The sequence below is a fragment of the Camelus ferus genome, chromosome 15, assembly GCF_009834535.1.
Source record: "Camelus ferus isolate YT-003-E chromosome 15, BCGSAC_Cfer_1.0, whole genome shotgun sequence".
In the NCBI taxonomy this organism is placed as follows: Eukaryota; Metazoa; Chordata; class Mammalia; order Artiodactyla; family Camelidae; genus Camelus; species Camelus ferus.
The window spans coordinates 50,342,249-50,362,457 of NC_045710.1; the positions used below are offsets into that span (position 1 = coordinate 50,342,249).

Consider the following 20,209-nt stretch of genomic DNA (forward strand, 5'->3'; position numbering starts at 1 on the left):
CAAATGTACTTTCTCTTAAGCAGATCAAAGTTGTGTGGGGCCCAGGTCGGGAGGCGTTTGACTGCAAAGGTGGAAAAGGAAACTTTTTAGGATGAGGAAGCCATTCTGTATCTGAATTATGAAAGCAAGTTTACAATTGTTTAGAATTATCAAAATTCCTCAAATTTTAAATAGATGTATTACATCATATGTGTAAAACTGATAAAAAATTAAGATAAAAATGATCTTTCTTTTATAAAAATAGTGAGAGTAAAAATTGTTTGTCACTTTTCAAGACCTATCTTGTAAACTAAAAAGGTGTCAACCTTGTGTGGACCCCACCATTTTTTCAAAATTTTCAGGACTAAGAAATTGACAAGTCTGAGAGCCATTGTATTCGTTATGTGTAGCTGTGTCATAAATGACTTCGAAATTAAATAGTTGAGAGTAGTAGGCATTTATTACTTCACAGTTCCTGAGAGTCGGGGATCTGGACAGGTTTAGCTGGGTCCTCTGGCTCAGGCTGCAGTCAAGGTACCAGCTGGGATACAGCCTCACTCGAAGGCTAGACTGAGAGAAGGTTCACCTCCAGGCTGTCAGACGGAGGAAGGCAGTCCCTTGCTGGCTGTTGGCTCAAGGCTCCCCCTCAGTTCCTTGCTTCACCAGCCTCTCCCTGGGCAGCTCTGGGCATGGCAGCTTCCAGAACAGCGGGCCAGCGGGGGAGCAAGACAGGGCAAGCAAGATGGAACCAGCGGCTGTTTAGAGGCTGCCTTCCACAGCTGCCGATCCAAATATGGGGGAACCAGGCTCGGCGGGGCAGCAAGCCCTCTATAGTGTGACCAGAGAAAGGAGAGAAGCTGGTGGCCGCCACGCCTCCCTGCAGGATGTTGATGGAAGATAATGGGGGTTGTGAATAGGGGCAGGCTGCTGGTTCTATTTTCTCTGCAGATTAGGGCAGCTGCCAAGGAAGGGGGGCAGGTGGTAGGCAGGAGGTTTGAGGGGAATGGAGAGCTTTGAAGTAGCTGGTGTGGGGACTGGGGGTCAGCCTGAGCACAGAAACCCACGTGGTGCTCAAGCTGGGATCCAAGCCTGGAGATGTCTGTAAGCTCTGGGAAAGTACACTCCAAGGCTCCGGGCAGTTTGTGTCCATAACGGGGAGTCGATACTTAAATCCCCACCCCCGAGGCAGATTTGCCTTTTTCTGAGAAACCATCTTGAGTCCAGCAAATAACACACTGTCCCCTGAGGGGGCCTGTGCAGCCACCAGGAAGCTAAAAGTAGATGTTCTGGGCAGACGTGAGCGTCACTCGATGCTGAGGAAGGCAGAGGGACTGGTCTTCGATGTCCTCCACGTCAGATCCTGGCCAAGTGTGCAGCCCGTGTTCTGCTGCTCTGCGATGCCCATCCCGCAGGGCCCGACGGGTGGGGCTGGAGGAACAGCCCCGCTGTCAAATGTCCTAGGAAAGGCAGATCCCGCCACAGGAAATGAAAGGCTCTGAGCCCTGGGCTGTGGTGAAAAGGCATTTCCCCTTCTCTCTGGGCCTGGGGACAAAGTCAAGTCCGTCCCAAAGGTGAATTCCGGTCCCTACCCTCTCTCCCACTTGAAGGTCAGGGTGTAGTGAAGGTGTATGCAGCCCTCTCTGGGGGACAGCTGATGGCATTAGAACTCTGCTCCCCGAGGACAGGCCAGTGGCCCTCAGAGCCACCCGTCACGTAGATGGATCCCCAGGACACTGCACCTCACTGCCCTCTGCTTATCCAAGCCTCCATAACAGTCCATGAAAAATGTCAGCCTATCCTGGCCGCATCACAGGGCATTAAGAGAAAAGCTTACCCACATCTTCGCACAGAATAGTGGAAAGAAGAGCAGCGTCCCTTGCCGCCGGCCAGGGCAGCCACACGCAGACGCAAGGTGGAGGCAGAGCCAGGCCCACACGTGGCTGGCCCTTCTAGGAGAGCAGGCTGAGAGAGGCTCAGGGAGAGGTGAGGGCGGGGGTGAGGACCCTGCACGGGCCGTGGGCTGTGAAGTTGACTGAAATGTGAGTTTCTACTAGCAGGCAGCAGCTGAGACTCACACACACACTGGTCAAACAATGACAAGCTGGTCTGGCATTCAGGAGTTCAAGGCTGAATCATGGTCCATCCATTTGTATCTGCAGTTCAGGGTGGCTGGGACTCCCAGCCGCATCCCCCAGCCCAGGTCCTTTCTGCTGTGCTTGCAACCAGATCTCTAACAAACCAGTCCCCTCCAAGTCAGCCATGAAGCTGGCCACCTGAGAGAGGCTGACGTCTGCCCTTCTGTCCACCAGGGCCATTGCTCATGCAGCAAGAAGCAGACGTTAATCAGACCCAGAGTCCCAAGGCTACCACGACACCCAGGAATTCAGAATAACCCACATCCAACTTCCAAATCAAGGCAAAAATCCCACCTTCCTTGGACCCTCGTTTTGGCTACAGCCAGAGACAAAGTTGCCCTGGTCACACCCAGCCTGGGACCCTGAGGCAGACACTTACCTTGGAGACACTGCAAGGCTTTTCTGGTCCTCACTGTGCTGTGGGCTAAAACGTGTCCCAGCCTTGCTGCCCTCCGCTGTATTCCTTGTTCCAAAGGGGTAGCAGCCAAAAGAAAAAGAAAAAAAAAAAAAAAGAGAGAGAGAGAGAGAGAGAACACATTTTCAGGAGATATTTGAAGATAGATTCACTTTCTTGATTTCAACACCTGAGTTTTAAAGTCCTGGAAAGTTGCAATTTGCCAACAAATGTCAGACAGAAAACCATCTGGCTGGAGAGGGTGGCTGTGTCAGCTTGTTGAATCCTCTGCTCAAAACCAGCCCATCTGTGGTTGCGGGGTTGGGAGGGGACAGACTGGGAGTTCAGGATTTATAGATACTGACAGGTATATATAGAATAGATAAACAAGTTTATACTGTACAGCATAGGGAAACATATTCAAGATCTTATAGTAGCTCACGGTGAAAAAGAAATATATACATATTCATGTGTGACGGAAGAATCGTGCTGTACGGCAGAAATTGACACAACATTGTAAACTGACTATACCTCAATTAAAAACAAAAACAAAAACAGCCTGGTGGGGATTTAAAATGGTGGACTTCAGCACCAGATGGGCTTTAGCCACCAAACAGTAGGAGAGGTATGAGGCTTTGCATGACAGTAGGAGGGCTTTTTGTGTGTAAATCCAGCACCTAATTAACACACCCACCTGGGCAGGTCATCCTCAGCCTGGAACCCTACTTCTCACGCTGGCAACCCCTCTTTCCACAAGAAGCCAGGACTCTTCCAGGCTCAGTTTTCCCAGGCAACAACCATTTCCTGGACCCAGTTAAGGAGGCAAAAAGAAACTACAGAAACCTAAAGGACAGAGGGAAACAGGTTTTAGCCGAGGGGCCAAGCCCTGCTGATACCAGCTCCTTGACCCCTGCCCTGACCCTGGGTGGGAAGGCAGAATGAACACATCTTGCAACTGAATACTCATCTCCATGTTCAGAGCACTCTTGGGAATTTTCTGAGCAAGCTGGGGGACAAGGGAGCTGTTCCAAAGCAATGCCATGCTTGCCAAGTCACTGTGATGGATAGTGGTCCCAAAGAAATACTCGTCCCTGCGATCACCGACCCTTTGGTGACTCCAAGCACCACCTGGTGGTCACTGCGCGCCTCTGCAGCTTCTGTCGCCCGATCACCATTCTGGGTTATCCCTGCCACACCCCGGGTGCGGAGACAAAAGATGTGGCAAGGCTGATGGCCCTCTGTCACCTGGCCTTCCAAAGGCAGGCCTGGGTCGACTGCAGCATCTTCCGCAGGCCTGGGTTGACTGCCGGCCGGGTGCGTCTGGGGTTCCGGGCACAGGTGGAGGTGGTGGCCGGGTGGGAGGCGCTGCCCCTCCCCTCCAGAACCTAGGTTCCAGAACGGCCAGCGCACCCAGGACCTAGAAGAGTGCCTGGTGCACAGTGGCTGCTCACCAATCATTTCTGGAAGGGGGAAGAGGGGAGGCCGAGGTGGGTGAGAGCAGGGAGTGGGGTGCCCCCGGGGTCTGCAGCACGAGCGGGTCCCTGGAATGGCTATTCGGGTCGGCTCTAGACGGGCTCTGGGCACAACATCCACCCCCCAGCAGCATCCAGGGCCATTCACGCCCCGCTATGGCAGGCGCAGCGCACCCGACCGAGAAAGGAAGAAAAATACAGAGAGATAAAGGGCCTCTCGGTGCGGCTACATTTCCTTTCTTCCTCCGACTCCCGCGGGATTTTACCCATTTGGACCAAGACCGGGTGGGGAGATACTACCCCCTTGTGGCCTCTGCCCGTCACCGCAACTGTTTTAATCCTGAGCACCAATCTGTCTTCGGTCCGAGGTTTTGATTCTGTAGCAATTTCTCTGCTCTGTCCATTGGAGTCACACTCTGCTTCCTCCCGGTCCCACCCACCTGGGGATGGGTACAAGAGGGTCACAGTAACAGCACAAAATGGCATTTTTCTGGTTCAGCCCCACCTGCGGTATTGTGGGTACTGTGGACCCCCCACAAGTACGTTTCAACCAATTGGTTTAACAAATCCCTGGGATCCTGGGCCACTTTGTGACAGTCACTGTCTTCTCTTGTAAAAGTGACGCCTTCTCCACCCATTGGTCTCCCTCTCTTCTCAATACTCTCAGATCTCAGCACCAATAGGGGCCCTGGCCGAGGCCACCTTAACTCAACGTTGTCCTTTCCCCTGACGGTCAGCCACTGTCTTTAGACCAGGTTGGTGCTGTCTTCAGCCCCTCTCTTTCCGGGGACCCTCATGCAAACAGCCCGGTCAGTATTATTCCACTGCCCTCCCCCAAGTTTCTCAAATTCTCAAGACTAAAACCCCTGCTGTATTTGCAAGGTGCCTTTTTTTTTTAACCTTTTAAACCAACAGTCCCCTCAGATACCATTTTTGACAGAGAAAGTGTTCATTGGTTATGAAAGAAAAAAGAAGAGAACTGAGCACATCTGGATCCCAGCCCTGAGGGTCCGCAACCAGCTCTGTGAATCTGGAGGACTCTTTGTCCTTCCTTGGTCACCCGTTAAAATAACACGTAGTTAGTGCAGAAGCCTGGAAGTCAGACCCTTGGTGTTCGTGGGGGGGAGGGGAACAGGGCACCTGGAGGAGGAGAAACTTGAAAAGGAGACAGCAGAGCAAAGGGTGAGAGAGTGAATGTCATGGTGTGTTGTCCCAGCCCCACCTGCCCCAGGAACTGAGCCCTGGGGTACCTCAAGGTCTGCAGCTTTGGGGTAACCAGCGAGGAGCCCGTGGAGCCAGACGTGGCCCGAGAGAGGGCACGACAGGTATGGAAGACAGCCAACGGAGACCTGGCAGGAGCCCCTAGGAGTGGGTTTGCTCCCCAACACCTGAGCAAAACTCCTGAGGACTTGCAGAAATGCAGTGTGTCATTGGGAGAGGCGGGGGACACTGAGGTCCTGTAGTTGTGAGGGGTTTTGAAGCTGGATACCCACGGGACATCATCAGGGCCCGCCTGGATCACTGGAGGCCTGGCGCCATGCATACGTACATCACGCACTTCGGTACCCTTGGAATAGAACCAGCTTATTCATTAGAGGAACGCAGGAAGGGGCATCCGTGGAGAAGTCTGGTGCTCACAGGAGGAGACGGACCCTCAGGTGCTCCCTGCTGGCTTCGGAGCCTCCGTGGGGCCGTGATGAGGCAACACTGAAGAGACCCCCATAGGCTACTCTGAGCCTCTAGATAAGGTCTACAGATGTGTCCAGATGTTCCGGAGGGAGAAAACTGCAAAGTTTTACCCGAGCTTTTGGAGATTCTTTATCACTACATGTTCTGGAGAAAAGGATGTCCTGAAAGCACTCTTTAAGTTCCTTATAACCTTAAGTTTCTAGAAGGACTGAGTCCACCTAGAGACTCTAGAGAGCAACCAAAGTCAGAGGTGCCAGAATCTGGCACCCTCTGGAGATCTGGGCATGTAAGCTGGATCCAGTGATTCCTGAGGCCAGATCTACCCCTGTCTTTCCAGTTACATGATCCACTAAATCCCCTTTTGTGCTTCAGTTCAAGAGGGTAGGATTTTTCATTCCTAATAACCCAATGGGTCCACTTACAATACAGGTGCTTGTTAAGATTTCACAAATGATTGGATGTGAGCTAACATCTCGGGCAAGGGGAATCTCAGATGTGGTTGACTGGGAAGGGCACAGCACTCTTTAGAGAGATGGGGAAGTTAGGGAGGTGGATGGAGCACGAGTCTTGCCCGGCATGTGAACTGAATTAAAATGGCAGCCTCTACTCTGAATGCTCTGGGTGGGCGGGTCCATAGACTTCAGATCCCTGACAAGCCTGTCTTATATTTTCCTATTGCAGGTTAATGTCTCTTCCCATCACTAGACACCCTTCACTCTTGCTTGCACTTCAAGATATCAGTAATTTACACTTGATTTTGAAGTGTACTGTGTGCCTGAAAACAGCCTCAGAAAATAATAAAATTCTACTCAAGTCCAAATGGCTTGAACCAGCTTCATGCAAAGAGAAGAGGCCCCTGTGAATTGAGGATTATTAAATACGAAGTATGTTTGTCAGGAAAAACCTTTGTTTATATAAACAGTAGAAGCACCACCATGGTAACCCTGCTGGGTTTGCAGCCCATAAAGGCCTCCCAGCCAAATTCCCGCCTCCTTTTTCACTGCTAGCCTACATTTTTTAAAAAACATCTCCAGCCAAAATTCCATGATCTGCTTGCTTAGTTTCCAGGCTCAGAAAATATCATTTAAAAAGTGGTGGGGAACCGGTTGAAATCACAGCCAAAGCTCCTAAATGAAAGCTCATTTCTCACACACATGCACACACAAAGATGCATTTTGTTTGCCAACTACAGTATGCTTTTCCTTTTTTATGTAACCCAAGTTTCCTTGGGCCCCACAGGCCGGCAGGGCCAGTGAAATAATATTAACATATGGGCAGCTGTAACCCGTCCTCACTCTGGGTTTTTCTCCCACCTGCTCGCAGAGCATCTTAGTGGATGCTCTTAGATGCGCCCCTGAAACGCAACGCGCCTACCCGCGGGAGTGTCCGCAGGGTCCCGTCCCTTCTGGGCGCTCCCCGGAAGTCAGGGCGCTCAGTGGTGTGCGCTGAGGCTGCGGAGAAACCCTCCCTTCCCCTCGTGCTCTGCTCAATTAACAGGCACCAAACCAGGTTGCTCCGCCCACCTTCTAATTGTCTTATTGACATTTCTAGCAGCAGATGCTCCTGCCGGCCGCAGAACCCAGCCACATGTCCAAGGACCAGTCCACGTGGTGGCACCTGGCTCGTCTCAGGATATCCTCCCCTCCAGTGGCGGAGGTCAAAGACACCCAGCCTAACCCGCAGGGAGCTGCTCAGGTCCTCACCCAAATAGGCGTCTGGAGGGCCCCGCCCACCGGTTCAGACACGTCCAAGCATGTCTGACCCACTTACACCCAGGGGAATCCCCGATTCCTCCAGGAGAGTGGCCTTCAGAGGACACAGCAGTGACAGCCACCCTCCGTCTGCCCGCCTGCGGCCAGTGGGTCTGGGCCCAAGCACTGGGGGAAAGGATTGCTCTCCTCCAGGAGGGAAGAAAATTGACATCAGATTATTTTCCGACAGCTTTTCCCACTTTTTAACATTTGCCACGTAGCATTCCACATTCTAGTTTTCAAAGACACGGGCATTAATAACATAAAAGAAAAGCGAAACTAACTGGAACCAAGAACTTCATTATTTTCAAGTGTACAAAGCGACTGATGGCTGAGCATCAAGTACAGCTTTTACCTGAAATGTTCTCCCTGAGAGACCAGGAAATCAGACCCGCAGAGATACAGCGAGGTTGCAACACACAGAGTTAAAGTTATTTATGAATGTGGGTCCAATTTTGGATTTCTCTCTCTTTTTTTAAACCTGGCTCACTTTTTAGAGTTCTTAATTTAATAGAAAATAAGTAATACCTTCTCTCTCTATTACCTCCTTCCCATTCATATTTCTGGTAAGTTTCACCTTCCATATGTTACATCTATTACATATGTTACATCTATTACAGGATTAAAAGTCCTTTTATAGGTTATTTTCTCAGGTAATAAGTGTTTAAGAGCTGCAAGGCCCCAGTTCACTATCATTTTTCAGTCTCAATTCAGCTTTCAATTCACACATTTTCAGGGTATATGGGAGCCAAAAATGACTTTTGGAGAAGGGCAAATTGGCTTATCCTAGTGTGTTTCAATTCAAGAATCACGCCAAGAAAATGAAGCCTCTGCTTAGCTCTGCACCAATTGGGGAGCAAGAAGGGAAGGAGCTGAATAACTTTTTGCATAAATCAGGACTTTTACATCAGCACTTTCTTCAAAGTGTTGTAAATATCTGAACAACCATATTAATGATCTGATACCAGTTGCTACGGGTGGGGAGGGGTTTCCCCACACCACCAAGCAACGAACTCAATCCTGACACCATCTACATGGAGAGAGCATCGCAGTCCACAGGGTGAGGGCTCATTCCCACAAGACTGCCCTCCACTTTAGATGCCAATCCCAAACCCAGGCTCTTCCCTGTGCTTCTGGCGGGCTGTGAATCAGAGGTTCCCATGACCTCCTCCTTGGGTTCCATTAATTTGCTAGAGCGGCTTACAGAACTCAGGAAACCTGTGTACTCACTAGATTACTGGTTTATTACAAAGGATGTTAAAGGATATGAATCAACAGCCAGGCAGACGACAAGCACAGGGCAAGTGTGGGGAGGGGGTACAAAGTTTCCGTGGTCTCCCAGCAGCTCCATGTGTTCACCAACCCAGAAGCTCTCCAGACCCTGTCCTCCGGTGTTTTTCTGGAGGCCTTGTCACGTAGCCAGGGTTGATTAAATCATTGGTCGTTGTTGATTGATTCAACCTCCAGCCCCTCTCCTCTCCCTGGAAAAATTGGGGATGGGACTGAAAGTTCCAGCCCTCTAATCACTTGGTTGGTTCCCCTGGCAACCAGCCCCCATCCTTAGGTGACCTAGGAGCTTTCCAAAAATCACCTTATTAACATAAAAACACCTTTATGGTGCTCATCACTCAGGAAATTCCAAGGGTTTTAGGAGCACTGTGCCAGAAACTGGATAAAGACCAGATACATGTTTCTTATTATAAATCACAAGACCACAATATGCAAGATACTTTTTCTCATTATTTCACTCACATTCAGAGCTGCAGGGGTACACAGTGCTCCTTCCCACAGCATAGTCTAAAGGACAGACTTAAGTAGGTCAGCCCATGAATATAAAGAGGAAGATAGACTGGATAAAGAAGTTGTGGTATATTTATACAGTGGAATACTACTCAGTCATAAAAAGGATAAAATCATGCCATTTGCAGCAACATGGATGGAACTAGAGATCATCATTCTGAGCAAAGTAAGCCAAAAATAGAAAAATACCATATGGTATCACTAATAGGTGGAATCTTAAAAAAAAGGAAAAAAAGGACACTATTAACTCATCTACAAAACAGAAACAGACTCCCAGACATAGTAAATAATCTTATGATTACTGGGGGAAAGGGAGTGGGAAGGGATAAATTTGGGAGTTTGAGATTTGCAAACATTAGCCACTATTTATAAAAGTAGATTTTTTAAAGTTTCTTCTATATAGCACAGGTAACTATATTCAGTATCTTGTGATAACCTTTAATGGAAAAGAACATGAAAACAAATATATGTATGTATATGCATGACTGGGACAATGTGCTGTACACCAGAAACTTACACATTGTAACTGAATGTACTTCAATTGAAAAAAAAAATTTTTTTAATAAGTAAAAAGATGGTTACTGAACATTGCAATGAGTATTTCCCTCTAGGGAGACAGAGAACCACGGTCACACACTCTTGCCACGTTTGTACAATGGACATAATGAAGCTATGAGATCTAAAGGTGATGTTTCTCATCCACCTATATCCAGATCATCTTTGAGGATGGTTAGAAATGCAGGTTCCTGGACTGCAACTCCGCACCAAATCGTAGTCTCTGCCGCTGACCTGAGAATCTGCACTTTTTAAAAGGCCTCTCAGGCACATTAAAATTTCAGAGCTACGTCCCCAATGCCTAAAAGGAGACATGTCTCTAAGGGAGATGGTAATCTCTCTTTGTAAAACTGTACTAGGAAACAGTGATGACCAGGATACCAATCAGGTCCTTCAGGAGTTAGAGTTGTGCAGATTTAAGCCCCAAATTCACATCATTTAATGGCAGAAATCTCGAACTAATTTGTTTCTTTCAAAGAAATGCTTTGAACTTTAGTAACACACTGAGTCCAAGCTGATAACCAAGACCATGAGAGAGAAATTCTACAAAGATCTCCCAGAGGTCCTAGGCTTCTACACGGCAGCAGGAAAAGTAAATTAAGAATAAAAACAATCTTGGGTTTACATTTTATTCAGAGGACAAATACAAAAAAGAAAGCAAGAGATAACAATTCAAAGCGAATGTGCTTAATGTTTTAAAACATCTCTACATACAAAGTAAACAGGAAAAAAACAAAAACAAAAGCCCCCATAAATCACACCGACTAGATACATTCAAGTCTAAAGAAACTTGAATTTAATGCAATTTCACTTGCCTAGAAACTGAAAGTCTTCACTGTCTCAGATGATTTTCCATCCCAGTTAGGGGCATTATCTGAAGACAAAGCTTCCTAATGAGTCCGTCTCACCTTGAACTTGCCACAGCAACACATCTTTGCCTGGTGCCACACTAGCTTTTCCTAATGAGGACAACAGTGTCACCTGAAAGGGGCTGTTGGCAGAAACAAACTGCAGCGATCCTGATACATCCAGACCTTTGCAGCCTGGATATTGTACAATAATCTAAAATTAATGGGTATCAACCTCTGGGTCTCACAAATTAAGAATGTGTCAGTTAAGAACCAATTGGTCATCTGCCCTTTGGGTATAATGGATCTAGAATTCTCGGTGAGTATTTACTTGTATTTTACAGGCTTTGGCTATTCTGGCCATTTTCCTTCTAAGACCTCACCATATTTATCTCCATTTCAAAACATAAAAGGCTGAGCTTGATGGAGGCAAAAATTAACCCCTAATAACCCTCTGGGTGGGCAACTGTTCTGAGTTCCATGATGCACCTTATCTGCACTGCTGGATGCTTCTAAATCATATGCTATACTGCAGAAATTAAAAGTATGTGAAAACATGCCAACTGCTTTCAACCTAACAGGCATATAGTCTTTTTAACTTTATATAAACATATAGAGAGGCAGAATGATAAAAGAATGGGAAGGAAATAACTGTAATTCTATCCAGAGAGCATTTCTCCAATTGTGTACAAGCTCCATTTTTTATTTCATATTTTCAACTACACATCTATACTCCATATTCAAAAATTTCTTGCAACATGAAAAGGGAAATGCAGCTACATAACAGCATTCTCTATGAGAAAATACATATGTGAACCCTGGTGTCGGAGACAATGAATCATGTTAATATGAAGTTCACAAATACGTCTTTTCAACCTTGGAAATAATCTCTTGTATACATGCTAACCAAAAAGAAAATAATATTTACTTTGTTATATATAAACTTCCTGGGAAGGGGTCAGCTGGTTAAATGACCTATAACCTGGCTACTTCTCTGTATATTATTACAAGATGAGTTTTTATCTCCAGGATGTTTGTTAAACTAATAAAATTTCTACGTCATTTTTTAAAATGAAGGAGAACCATTTACCTTCAGATTAATGAGAGAAACGTAATAAGTACTTCTTCCCTTCATCCAAAAAAAATTAAAGAATTTATTTTTCCTTAAATTCACTTCAATGAAAAGTGGCCTCAAGTTTTAGGGAAATTATTTCTTGGCCTTTAATAAGCACTCAGTAAATGCTTACTGATAGTGAACTAAAGAGAATTAAAAGAAACCTTTTCACTAGGAGTAAAGCTGATTTTTTTTGTAAAAATTGTGACCTGTGGAAAAAATGATCCCTGCTGGTGTGGCAGCCCCCAGCTTTGCTGCAGAGCAACACGGAGCAAAAGAGAGAGAGGAGAGACTGGACTCAGTCCTGCGGATAGGCAAAACAGCACGTCTATTCATTCAGACCGCTCTGGCGTAACTCTGTCTCACACAGCAAGTGCTGTAAGCACTGGGGATAGAGATTTTAGCTTGCTGTTTATAAAAGGATCCTGTAAAAGGAGTCTTTGTTCTATAATTAACAGATTGCCAGATACTACAGAAACTTTAGATCTGGAGTATATGCTATCTTGCTACGCACCCATCTTAAACAGCCTTCCCTTGAAACTATCAATTCACTTAAAGTTGCTGATCTCTGATACCCTGTAGATTTGCTAGAGACCACATATTGCCACAAGAAATTCTAAAAGACTCAAGAAAGTATATCTACAGAGTGTGACATCAGAAAAGGTAGAGCCTTTGATTTATCTAATGATCCTTTTTAAAATAATTGGGAAGTTGGATTGAAAACATGGTTTTTGATTATACTTATGCAATATTCTTATTTTTAAAAGCAACAGTAACGAATAAAGTTTTAGCATCAGAAATGTTTACTAACAACTAAAGTAAATGTTGGCTACATTCTTAGTACAATACAATCTTTAACACAACAACAAACATGAATACACTTCAGATATATTGGCAGATTGCTTCAAAATGCAATTCTCAGCAAGTTTTTGCTCACTTATTCACAGTTCAGAATTAGAGTCACCAGACTTAGAAGACATGAAGAAGAAACGACCAACTGGCTCAGTAAACTAAACATTCATTGTAAAGAACAGAACACTGAAATAAAACCAGGACGATTGTAAAATTCCAGCTCACAAGAAATATAATTTAAACAAATACCAAAAGTTATACTTAAGAAAAAAAAAAACTAACCACAGAACAGTTTTAAAAAGCTAACGGGATCATTTCTGTATTCATTCTGAAAACTAGTGTATAAGAAAGGTAATTTGAGAATTTCCTAAAAAAGTTCTCATTAGCCATTATTTATGGTGTATTCTGTAACATTGATATCAAGCTATTACAGACTGTTATAACAAGTTAATATGGCATCACTTCGCAGTCTTGCTAGTTGACTGTGATTTTTATTTTAACCCTGGATACTACTGGTTCAAAGCTAATATTATCAGTCCTATTGGTTATCATGTCACAGATCTGAGGATAGTTAAATTCATCAAGGTAGGGAAATACTGATATATTAACTATCTTTAAATATTGTGGGGGAAATTGATTTAATTATTAAAACTTCTAAACTTGAGGTTCTAACACTAAAAACAAAGAAAGTAATCTGAAATATGTTTTTGCGGGTAAAGCACTACCTGGCATTCAAAATCTACTAAACATGTGGATGTAAGTCTTCTTTATCTTCCTTTACTGTTCCCATCAATTTCTTTGGCCTTCACAAATTCAATGTGAGCTAAGAACTCTTTTTAAATAAACATTTTCATGACATTGTGCTTTTTAGAAAAATCACTTAAATTGTAGCATTGAATAAATAGTTAATATTAGTCTTTCCCTTTTATTGCTATATAGTATATATTCTAATTTTTAAAAAAGAGAGAAAAGTGACCCCAAAGGACTTCTTAAAATGTTTGTTAAAGCAAATATTTCAGCTGGTTTTCCTTCTTTGAAGAGTTAATAGAAATGTGTCAAAGGAGTATTATTACCAAGGAGCTAGAAAGAAGGGTTCCTTTCTTCCCATCCTCATCATTAACTCAGACCAAGCGACCTGTATTCAAAAGGATAAGACAACATCATCTCGGAAATGACTCTCTAAGAACCTAGGAGAGAAATCTCTGTTAGCTCTCTAACCGACATCTGCACAGCGCCCTGTGTCAGTTCCCTCTCAGTGCTGGCGCGGCCGTCTTCACGCCTGCACCTCCACACTGCTGCCCCTCAGAGCCCCAGGCACGTGGATGAACAGCCTGTGATTACAGCGGACTCTCCAAAATGCATTTCGCCTCTTATGAACGTGATTCGTACCAAAACTCTGACCACCACTTAAGTCAAGCAAATCCACTCACGGCACTTAACAGCTCAGCTCCATTTCCCACCCTCTCACCCGGTGTCTTCCAGTGACCCTGGTCTCCATGAGAGGTGAGTCCACCTGGGGACAAGTGGACTTTGCTTGAAACAGGATGTATTTTTCAGTTCCTAGCACAGTGACTTTTCCTTAAAGGTTGCTGACACACTTACAACAAACTAAAAAGAGTTAACATCGGTTTTCCACCTACCATTTATTCCGATGGCATAGGTGATTTAACAAGAGAGGAAAGCTGATGGACGGACGCCAAAGCAGCAATCATTTCCTGGGCCATGTGTTAGATGCTAACATGACTCCTGGCCTCAAAAGGGCTCACAGCCTGGGGCAAGGAACTCTTAGTCATACAGGAGTGAATTTAAAATTTAAGTGTACTACAAGAAAGAATTCTTTATGTAAAGGACTCTTTTGTAGAATATCTTTCTTGAGAAATCACATTTTCTTGTCTTACATTGGTTTTAACTGGGCATCCACACTTACTGGCAGTTTGCCTCAGTACAGTATCTGTTTTGAGGGCATAATTCATAAAAGCATCTAAAAATCACTACGTTAAAGGGGGTAGGGAGCAAGAAGGAGGAGCAGGGAAGAGAAACCACGTTTGTTTGGAAAATATCACTTCTTTTTTGCTACTATTGGCTTTTGAGATATGGTTTAGAACTTATCCTAGCTGGAAATGTATATGTTTGAGAGCAAGAAAAACAGAGGCACAGAAAAATATGCACACAGAGGGAGAGAAAAAACAGGGACTGAAAACGGATGACTGATTTCACATCACTTAGAAAGCTAATTCAAACTTCAGAAATGCTGCGAATCCATACAAATCACGTGCATAAAATGCTAATATAACAAACATAAGAATGACACTACACATACTAAAACTAGCAGGCCTACACAAAATAATATTAGAAACCATTAAAGTAGATAAATGTAGCTGTAGTAGCATATATGTGATGAGAAGAGTAATCGTATTTCATTTTTAAAAACAGGTTTCTAGTCTACATCTAAGAGTCCTTCTGAATTACCTCAAGATATGCCAGTTCTTTCTCCGACCCTAACACACAGGCAGAAAGAATTCTATGCTTCTCTTACAACAACAGCTATCAGAACATCTTAACCTCCTCAGGAAGTTCAAATACAGAAAATGGAAAAGACTGAGCTTACTTAAATAATTATACTACACATCTTACCATCACAATTTATAAATGAAAACTTTTGAAAGAGAAGGACTTAACCAAAACATAAATACTGTCCTATAACCCCCAAGATCTGGCCAAAAAAGTGCCATGAAGAAATTATTATTTGCAACTTTTTGGGTGTCAAACTAATATTCTGTTCTAAATATTTCAATCTAATTTGTAAGTTTCCATTTCTGACACTAGCCAGCTGAAGGCACCTCAATATTACCTTATTTATTTATATCTTTTTCATTCCTAAATATATTTCAGGGGTAGAACACAGAATATATAGAGAGAAAATACGTAGAAAGCAATACTAAATTTTATATAATCCTTCACTAATACCAGTGTAAAAAAGCACATAGCTTTTTCTAATCTTAGTTCATCACATACATTTAGAGTCAAATGATTTCGTCAGAAGATTTGCAAACCTTCCAAACAACTGCAAGGAGCCTCCAAACTGGCACAAAGGTACTAGATGCAACCAGGCAGTGAAGGAAGTTAAAATTAACTGCACGGAATTCTTCTCTGGGACAGAACTGGAGAGAATTCTCAATATATCAGTACTGATACATTTTGAGGCAGCTGATAAGCAACTCTGTGGTGATTTCAAAGAAGAAGATAAAATCTGTCACTCAGCAGTAAGTTTTTAAAAAAACTACAGATACAAAGAAATTAAAACCACTTCCAGGAGATGAAAAAACAAGGAGCAGGAGATCCGACATGTTATGTGTCCCATCTTCAGATTTAAAATCATATTGTCAGTTGTTTAAAGCAGCTCAAATTTAAGGTTTGTGCTATGAAATTGTGCAAATATTTCCTGCTAAGGGCTGGAGAAAACCAATGAACTACTACACTATTTAGCTTCCTAAGATACCTTGACCTACAGGCAACAAGTTTGAGAGACTAAGATTAACTTAGATAGAAATCCCACCAAGAAAAGTTTACAGTTTTGAGTTTTACAGCTTGACTTAAAAAGAAAATACAAACACATCTCAAAATAAATCACAGCATCTTCTCTTTAAAAATTAGCAAAATCTTAATTAAATGTCCAAGTACACTGCTGCTGGCTTTAAATATTCCAATTAAATGCACTAACTCTTTCATTGGCCTGAATGAACAAAAGTATGTTAAAACATATGCCAATTATTTTAAAAGCACACAATCCTCTCAGATTGAAGTGGAGGGCTCAGAAATCCAACACTCCGCATCCTTTAGAGAAAATGAGAGCTAAATCTCTCTCTGATACCGATACCAATGTAGATTCCATTATTCAAACTCCCCCACAAATTACTGGAAAAATATGAGGTAATTTCACAAAAATCACAATTGAATGGAATAATTATAACTGACATATAAATAAGGATTTACTAAAAAAGGCTTCGAGGGGTGATATTTTAAATCAAGGTTTTAAATACAAAAGGTGTCTTGTGTTGCGGTATCGCCCAGTTTCAGATGCCGCTTATTCTACAGTTACAGATTTGGCAAGGTTCCGGGGGAAATCAACCTGAAAAAAAAAAAAAAAAAGCAAGATTTTAAAGATTATACAGATTGGGGGTGGGGATGGGGTTGCCATAACCAAATTATTTTTGTTATAAAAACAGAAAACAACATGTTCATTAATCACCTTTATTACAAACTACAAAGAATTAGATTAGAAAATACAGTCATATAATGTGTCTATAAAAGACATGAAATCAGTTAGGAAAAAGAATTCCAAAGGAGCCATTTGAGCACACAAAGGACTCCTGTGGTCCTCTATGAGGTGGCAGCCCTCTCAGGGGACACCAGAAATGGATAAAAGCAGGATGTTCTGATTATCACGTTGGTTGTTGTCACAATGAATGGGGGACCATGAATGCTGAGAATCCTACAATGTGTGACACAGCCCCAAACGAAGAACGTCCAATAGCTACCCCACCAAGAAACACAGAGAGAAAACGGGTGGAGGTTCCCCAAGGAGGTGACCTCCAATCATGGAGGTGACATTCAAGATCCCTTCAAGTTCTATGGGTATGAAAATGGTAGGATGTAACCTACAGACTGGGCCGTGCAAATATCACAGATGACAGACACCTACCACTGGATTTCTCAAATTCTACTGCTAAGAATTTAGAAGGAAACTACCAGAATGTACCAGGGGGAAAGCCAGCCCAAGAGCCCTCACTTACATCATAGCCTCGCAGCACCGCCAGGTGGAAGGCCAGTAACTGTAAGGGGATCACGCTGAGAATGCCCTGCAGGCAGTCCACCGAGTGGGGCACCTTGATTGTTCTTTTCGTGTTCTTGATGGTCTCCGTATCTTCCTTATCACAGATCACCACTGGCCGTCCCTGGGAAAGAAAACCACACACACACAAGCGCTGGTTAAGCAGAGGCAAGGCTGCAGCACATGAGCGTGCAAATCTTGCTCTGCACAATTAGCATCTGGCCTCACTGACACAGGCTCATTTAAACTCACAATCCCACATGGTTAAGTCTCACTCACAGTCGAGGGAAGAGGAGCTTTGAGGGACTCAGCGATTTGTTCAAACACACACAACTAAGAAATACCAGGCTCGGCACATGAATCTAAAACTACCTGCCTTCGAAGCCCAAGTCTGTAACCACTACGTTGTGACTAGAGATTAGTATCTTTGGGGATTTATATACAAAGCCAAGTGATCTGAAGAAAACTCAGTTAAGCACAGTACTCGTAATATTAGTGTAAAATCTAGTTCCTCCTGAAATACACATTTAAGAATATTAAATTAAAAGAGAGCAGCATAGCCTAGTAAAAGAAGACAGGATTTGGGGACCAAGACCTCAGTTTGGGTCCTGGTTCTGTGTCTTACGAGATCTATGAGCTGGGTCCTATCGAAACTCGTGAGTATCTCCTCAGATTATTCCATGTAAACCTAAGCAAGTTTTGTAAGCCATCTGCTGGGCACTGGTCTACCACTTTAAATGTCACAAAATTCAAATAAGCTTTAGTGACCCAGCTCTTAGACCCCCAAGGTGTCCTCACAGCAGCCCCTGGCTTACCTGCCTAGCAACCACCTGCTGAAGGGCATTCTGACACTTGGCGTACGTGTGGTCTCTCATGATGATCATGATGACAGGCATCAACTTATCCACCAAAGCCAGGGGGCCGTGTTTCAGCTCACCAGCGAGGATGCCTTCAGAGTGCATGTACGTGATTTCTTTGATTTTCTAACAGGAAAGAACTAGATTAGCCTTCAGTCTGTTTTTCCCATTCTTAAGTAAATATTACACAAAACATCTGCTATCTGAAGTCCCTGTCTATTTATCCAAAAGCATTAAAGGACCACCGATGCACAAATATAGCTAACAGGTTAACAGATCATTATTTTTATAACATTAACAAGTAACTGGAAGTTTTAGAACTTCACAAGGACTTTTTGAAGATTTTAGATTACCACAAATGTATTCGTATCTTTCACTTTTTCCTACTTGCTTCATGTTTGACCCCAATTAAATCTCACACCTGAAGAATTTAAAATTTATTTTATTCGTATTTGGAAAAAAAATCAACCCGTCACTTGCTCAACCCAAGTTATCGTGCTAAAATGCACCCTTCTTGATTTTTATTTTTAGATTATGTATTCTGTTACACTTTGTCAAGGTAAAGAAATCTGAACGCAAAAATACAAAGGCACTTTCAAAAGCTCCACCCAACTGTGTCCCAGTTAACAGACTGAAATTCTAAGACTTACTAGAGCCCCTTCAAGACAAGTAGCGTAATGATAGCCACGTCCCATTATCAAGACAGACTTCTGATGATACAGCTCTGTTGCCAGTTTCTGAATTTCATCATCCATGCTCAAGACTTCCTTAATCAAATCTGTTAAGGATAATAGCAAAATCTATGAAAAAAGGACAATAAACTGGACGGATATAATAATGATAACAACAGCAATATACCGGTAGCCACTGATACAAGACCAACATTTCTAGTCTTCTGTGCTATCAGTGAGGGGTTTTCAGATGCACAGGAGGAACATGGAAAGATCTTACTGACTAAATAGGTACAGGCCACAGCCGTGAGGGTGAGAGGAGAATTTCACCCGTCTCCCACTTCCTCGGACAAGGAAAGGACAGAACGTGAGCGTCCTCGTACCAGGCAGCCGCTTCAGGCCAAGCATGATCTCTTTGCGTCTCTCCTGCATGGAGATCCTGTCGTCACACATCATGAGGGCAAACATCACGAGGGACACAAACTGGCTGGTATATGCCTGAAACACCACAAAAAGACAGACCAGTCAGCTGCAGCTGCATTTGAAGAACTTGGAGTTTTTAATTTAAAAAAAGATGAAAATAAACAAGAAATTCCCATTGGTTTTTAAAGTGTCTACTTTAAAAAAAAAAAAAAAACAGCATTAGCAACAGCCAACTGAACCATGCTTTAGGAAATCCACCACTGATCTCTTTTGCTGAGTTTGAACAAACGACTTCAACTTTACTTCCAGATACAAAATGTTAAGTTTCCTATAATGACTGCTTATGAAATCCCTAAAACCCTCTAGAGTGGGAAAAAGAGCAACAAGCTAAAGGAAGGTGAGTAGAGAGTAAATCTGTTAAGGTTTGGATGTAAGTCAAAATCTAGGGTTTGAACGCCTCTCCTTGAGGTACTTGCACTGGTCTTGTTGGGTTTTCTTTAAACTTTCTTTTTGATTTTTCACTTCTGCCTACTTGCCTGTTCTCACCCCCACCATTTTTTTTTTTTTAAAGCCTGGCTAAGAAATTTTTTAAAGTTCAACTGTAGAAAAGTAAATAGAAATAAGAATAATCCTCAATCTTGTTAATTAATAGGAATAATTATATTGATAACATTTGTGAAAACTTAACTTTATATTGTTAAGAAAATTAGTAGGTGTAGTTTGATAGGTTGCTTTTATTCTTAATTGACATCACAAGCACTTTCCCAAGACAGCCTGTTCTCTACCTCATCTACGAGTGTGGAATAACCTTGAGAAGTTTGTTCATCTTTTGGGCTTC

At 43.4% G+C, this 20,209-nt stretch overlaps 1 protein-coding gene and 1 long non-coding RNA gene across 5 annotated transcripts in view; both read right to left on the reverse strand.

The window, feature by feature from the left end:
* Positions 1–438: 438 nt before the first annotated feature.
* LOC116669024 lies at positions 439–4,699 on the reverse strand. Of its 2 annotated transcripts, none has more exons than XR_004326395.1 (3): positions 3,754–4,699; positions 3,203–3,351; positions 439–2,577 (listed from the first exon to the last, which is right to left on the reverse strand). It is a non-coding gene; the product is annotated as an uncharacterized LOC116669024 (long non-coding RNA). The 2 variants fall into 2 exon arrangements; XR_004326394.1 differs by having other exon boundaries at positions 3,614–4,699.
* A 5,691-nt stretch (positions 4,700–10,390) lies between these two features.
* Positions 10,391–20,209, reverse strand: part of GFPT1 (glutamine--fructose-6-phosphate transaminase 1) — a 51,779-nt gene continuing 41,960 nt past the window's right edge. For all 3 annotated transcript variants that reach the window (XM_032497721.1, XM_032497719.1, XM_032497720.1), the window contains 5 exons: positions 19,332–19,446; positions 18,928–19,055; positions 18,236–18,403; positions 17,383–17,544; positions 10,391–16,718 (listed from right to left, as the gene is read on the reverse strand). In XM_032497721.1, coding sequence (XP_032353612.1) covers positions 16,674–16,718; positions 17,383–17,544; positions 18,236–18,403; positions 18,928–19,055; positions 19,332–19,446 — 618 coding nt within the window. In that variant the 3' untranslated portion in view covers positions 10,391–16,673. The remainder of the gene's footprint in view (positions 16,719–17,382; positions 17,545–18,235; positions 18,404–18,927; positions 19,056–19,331; positions 19,447–20,209) is intronic.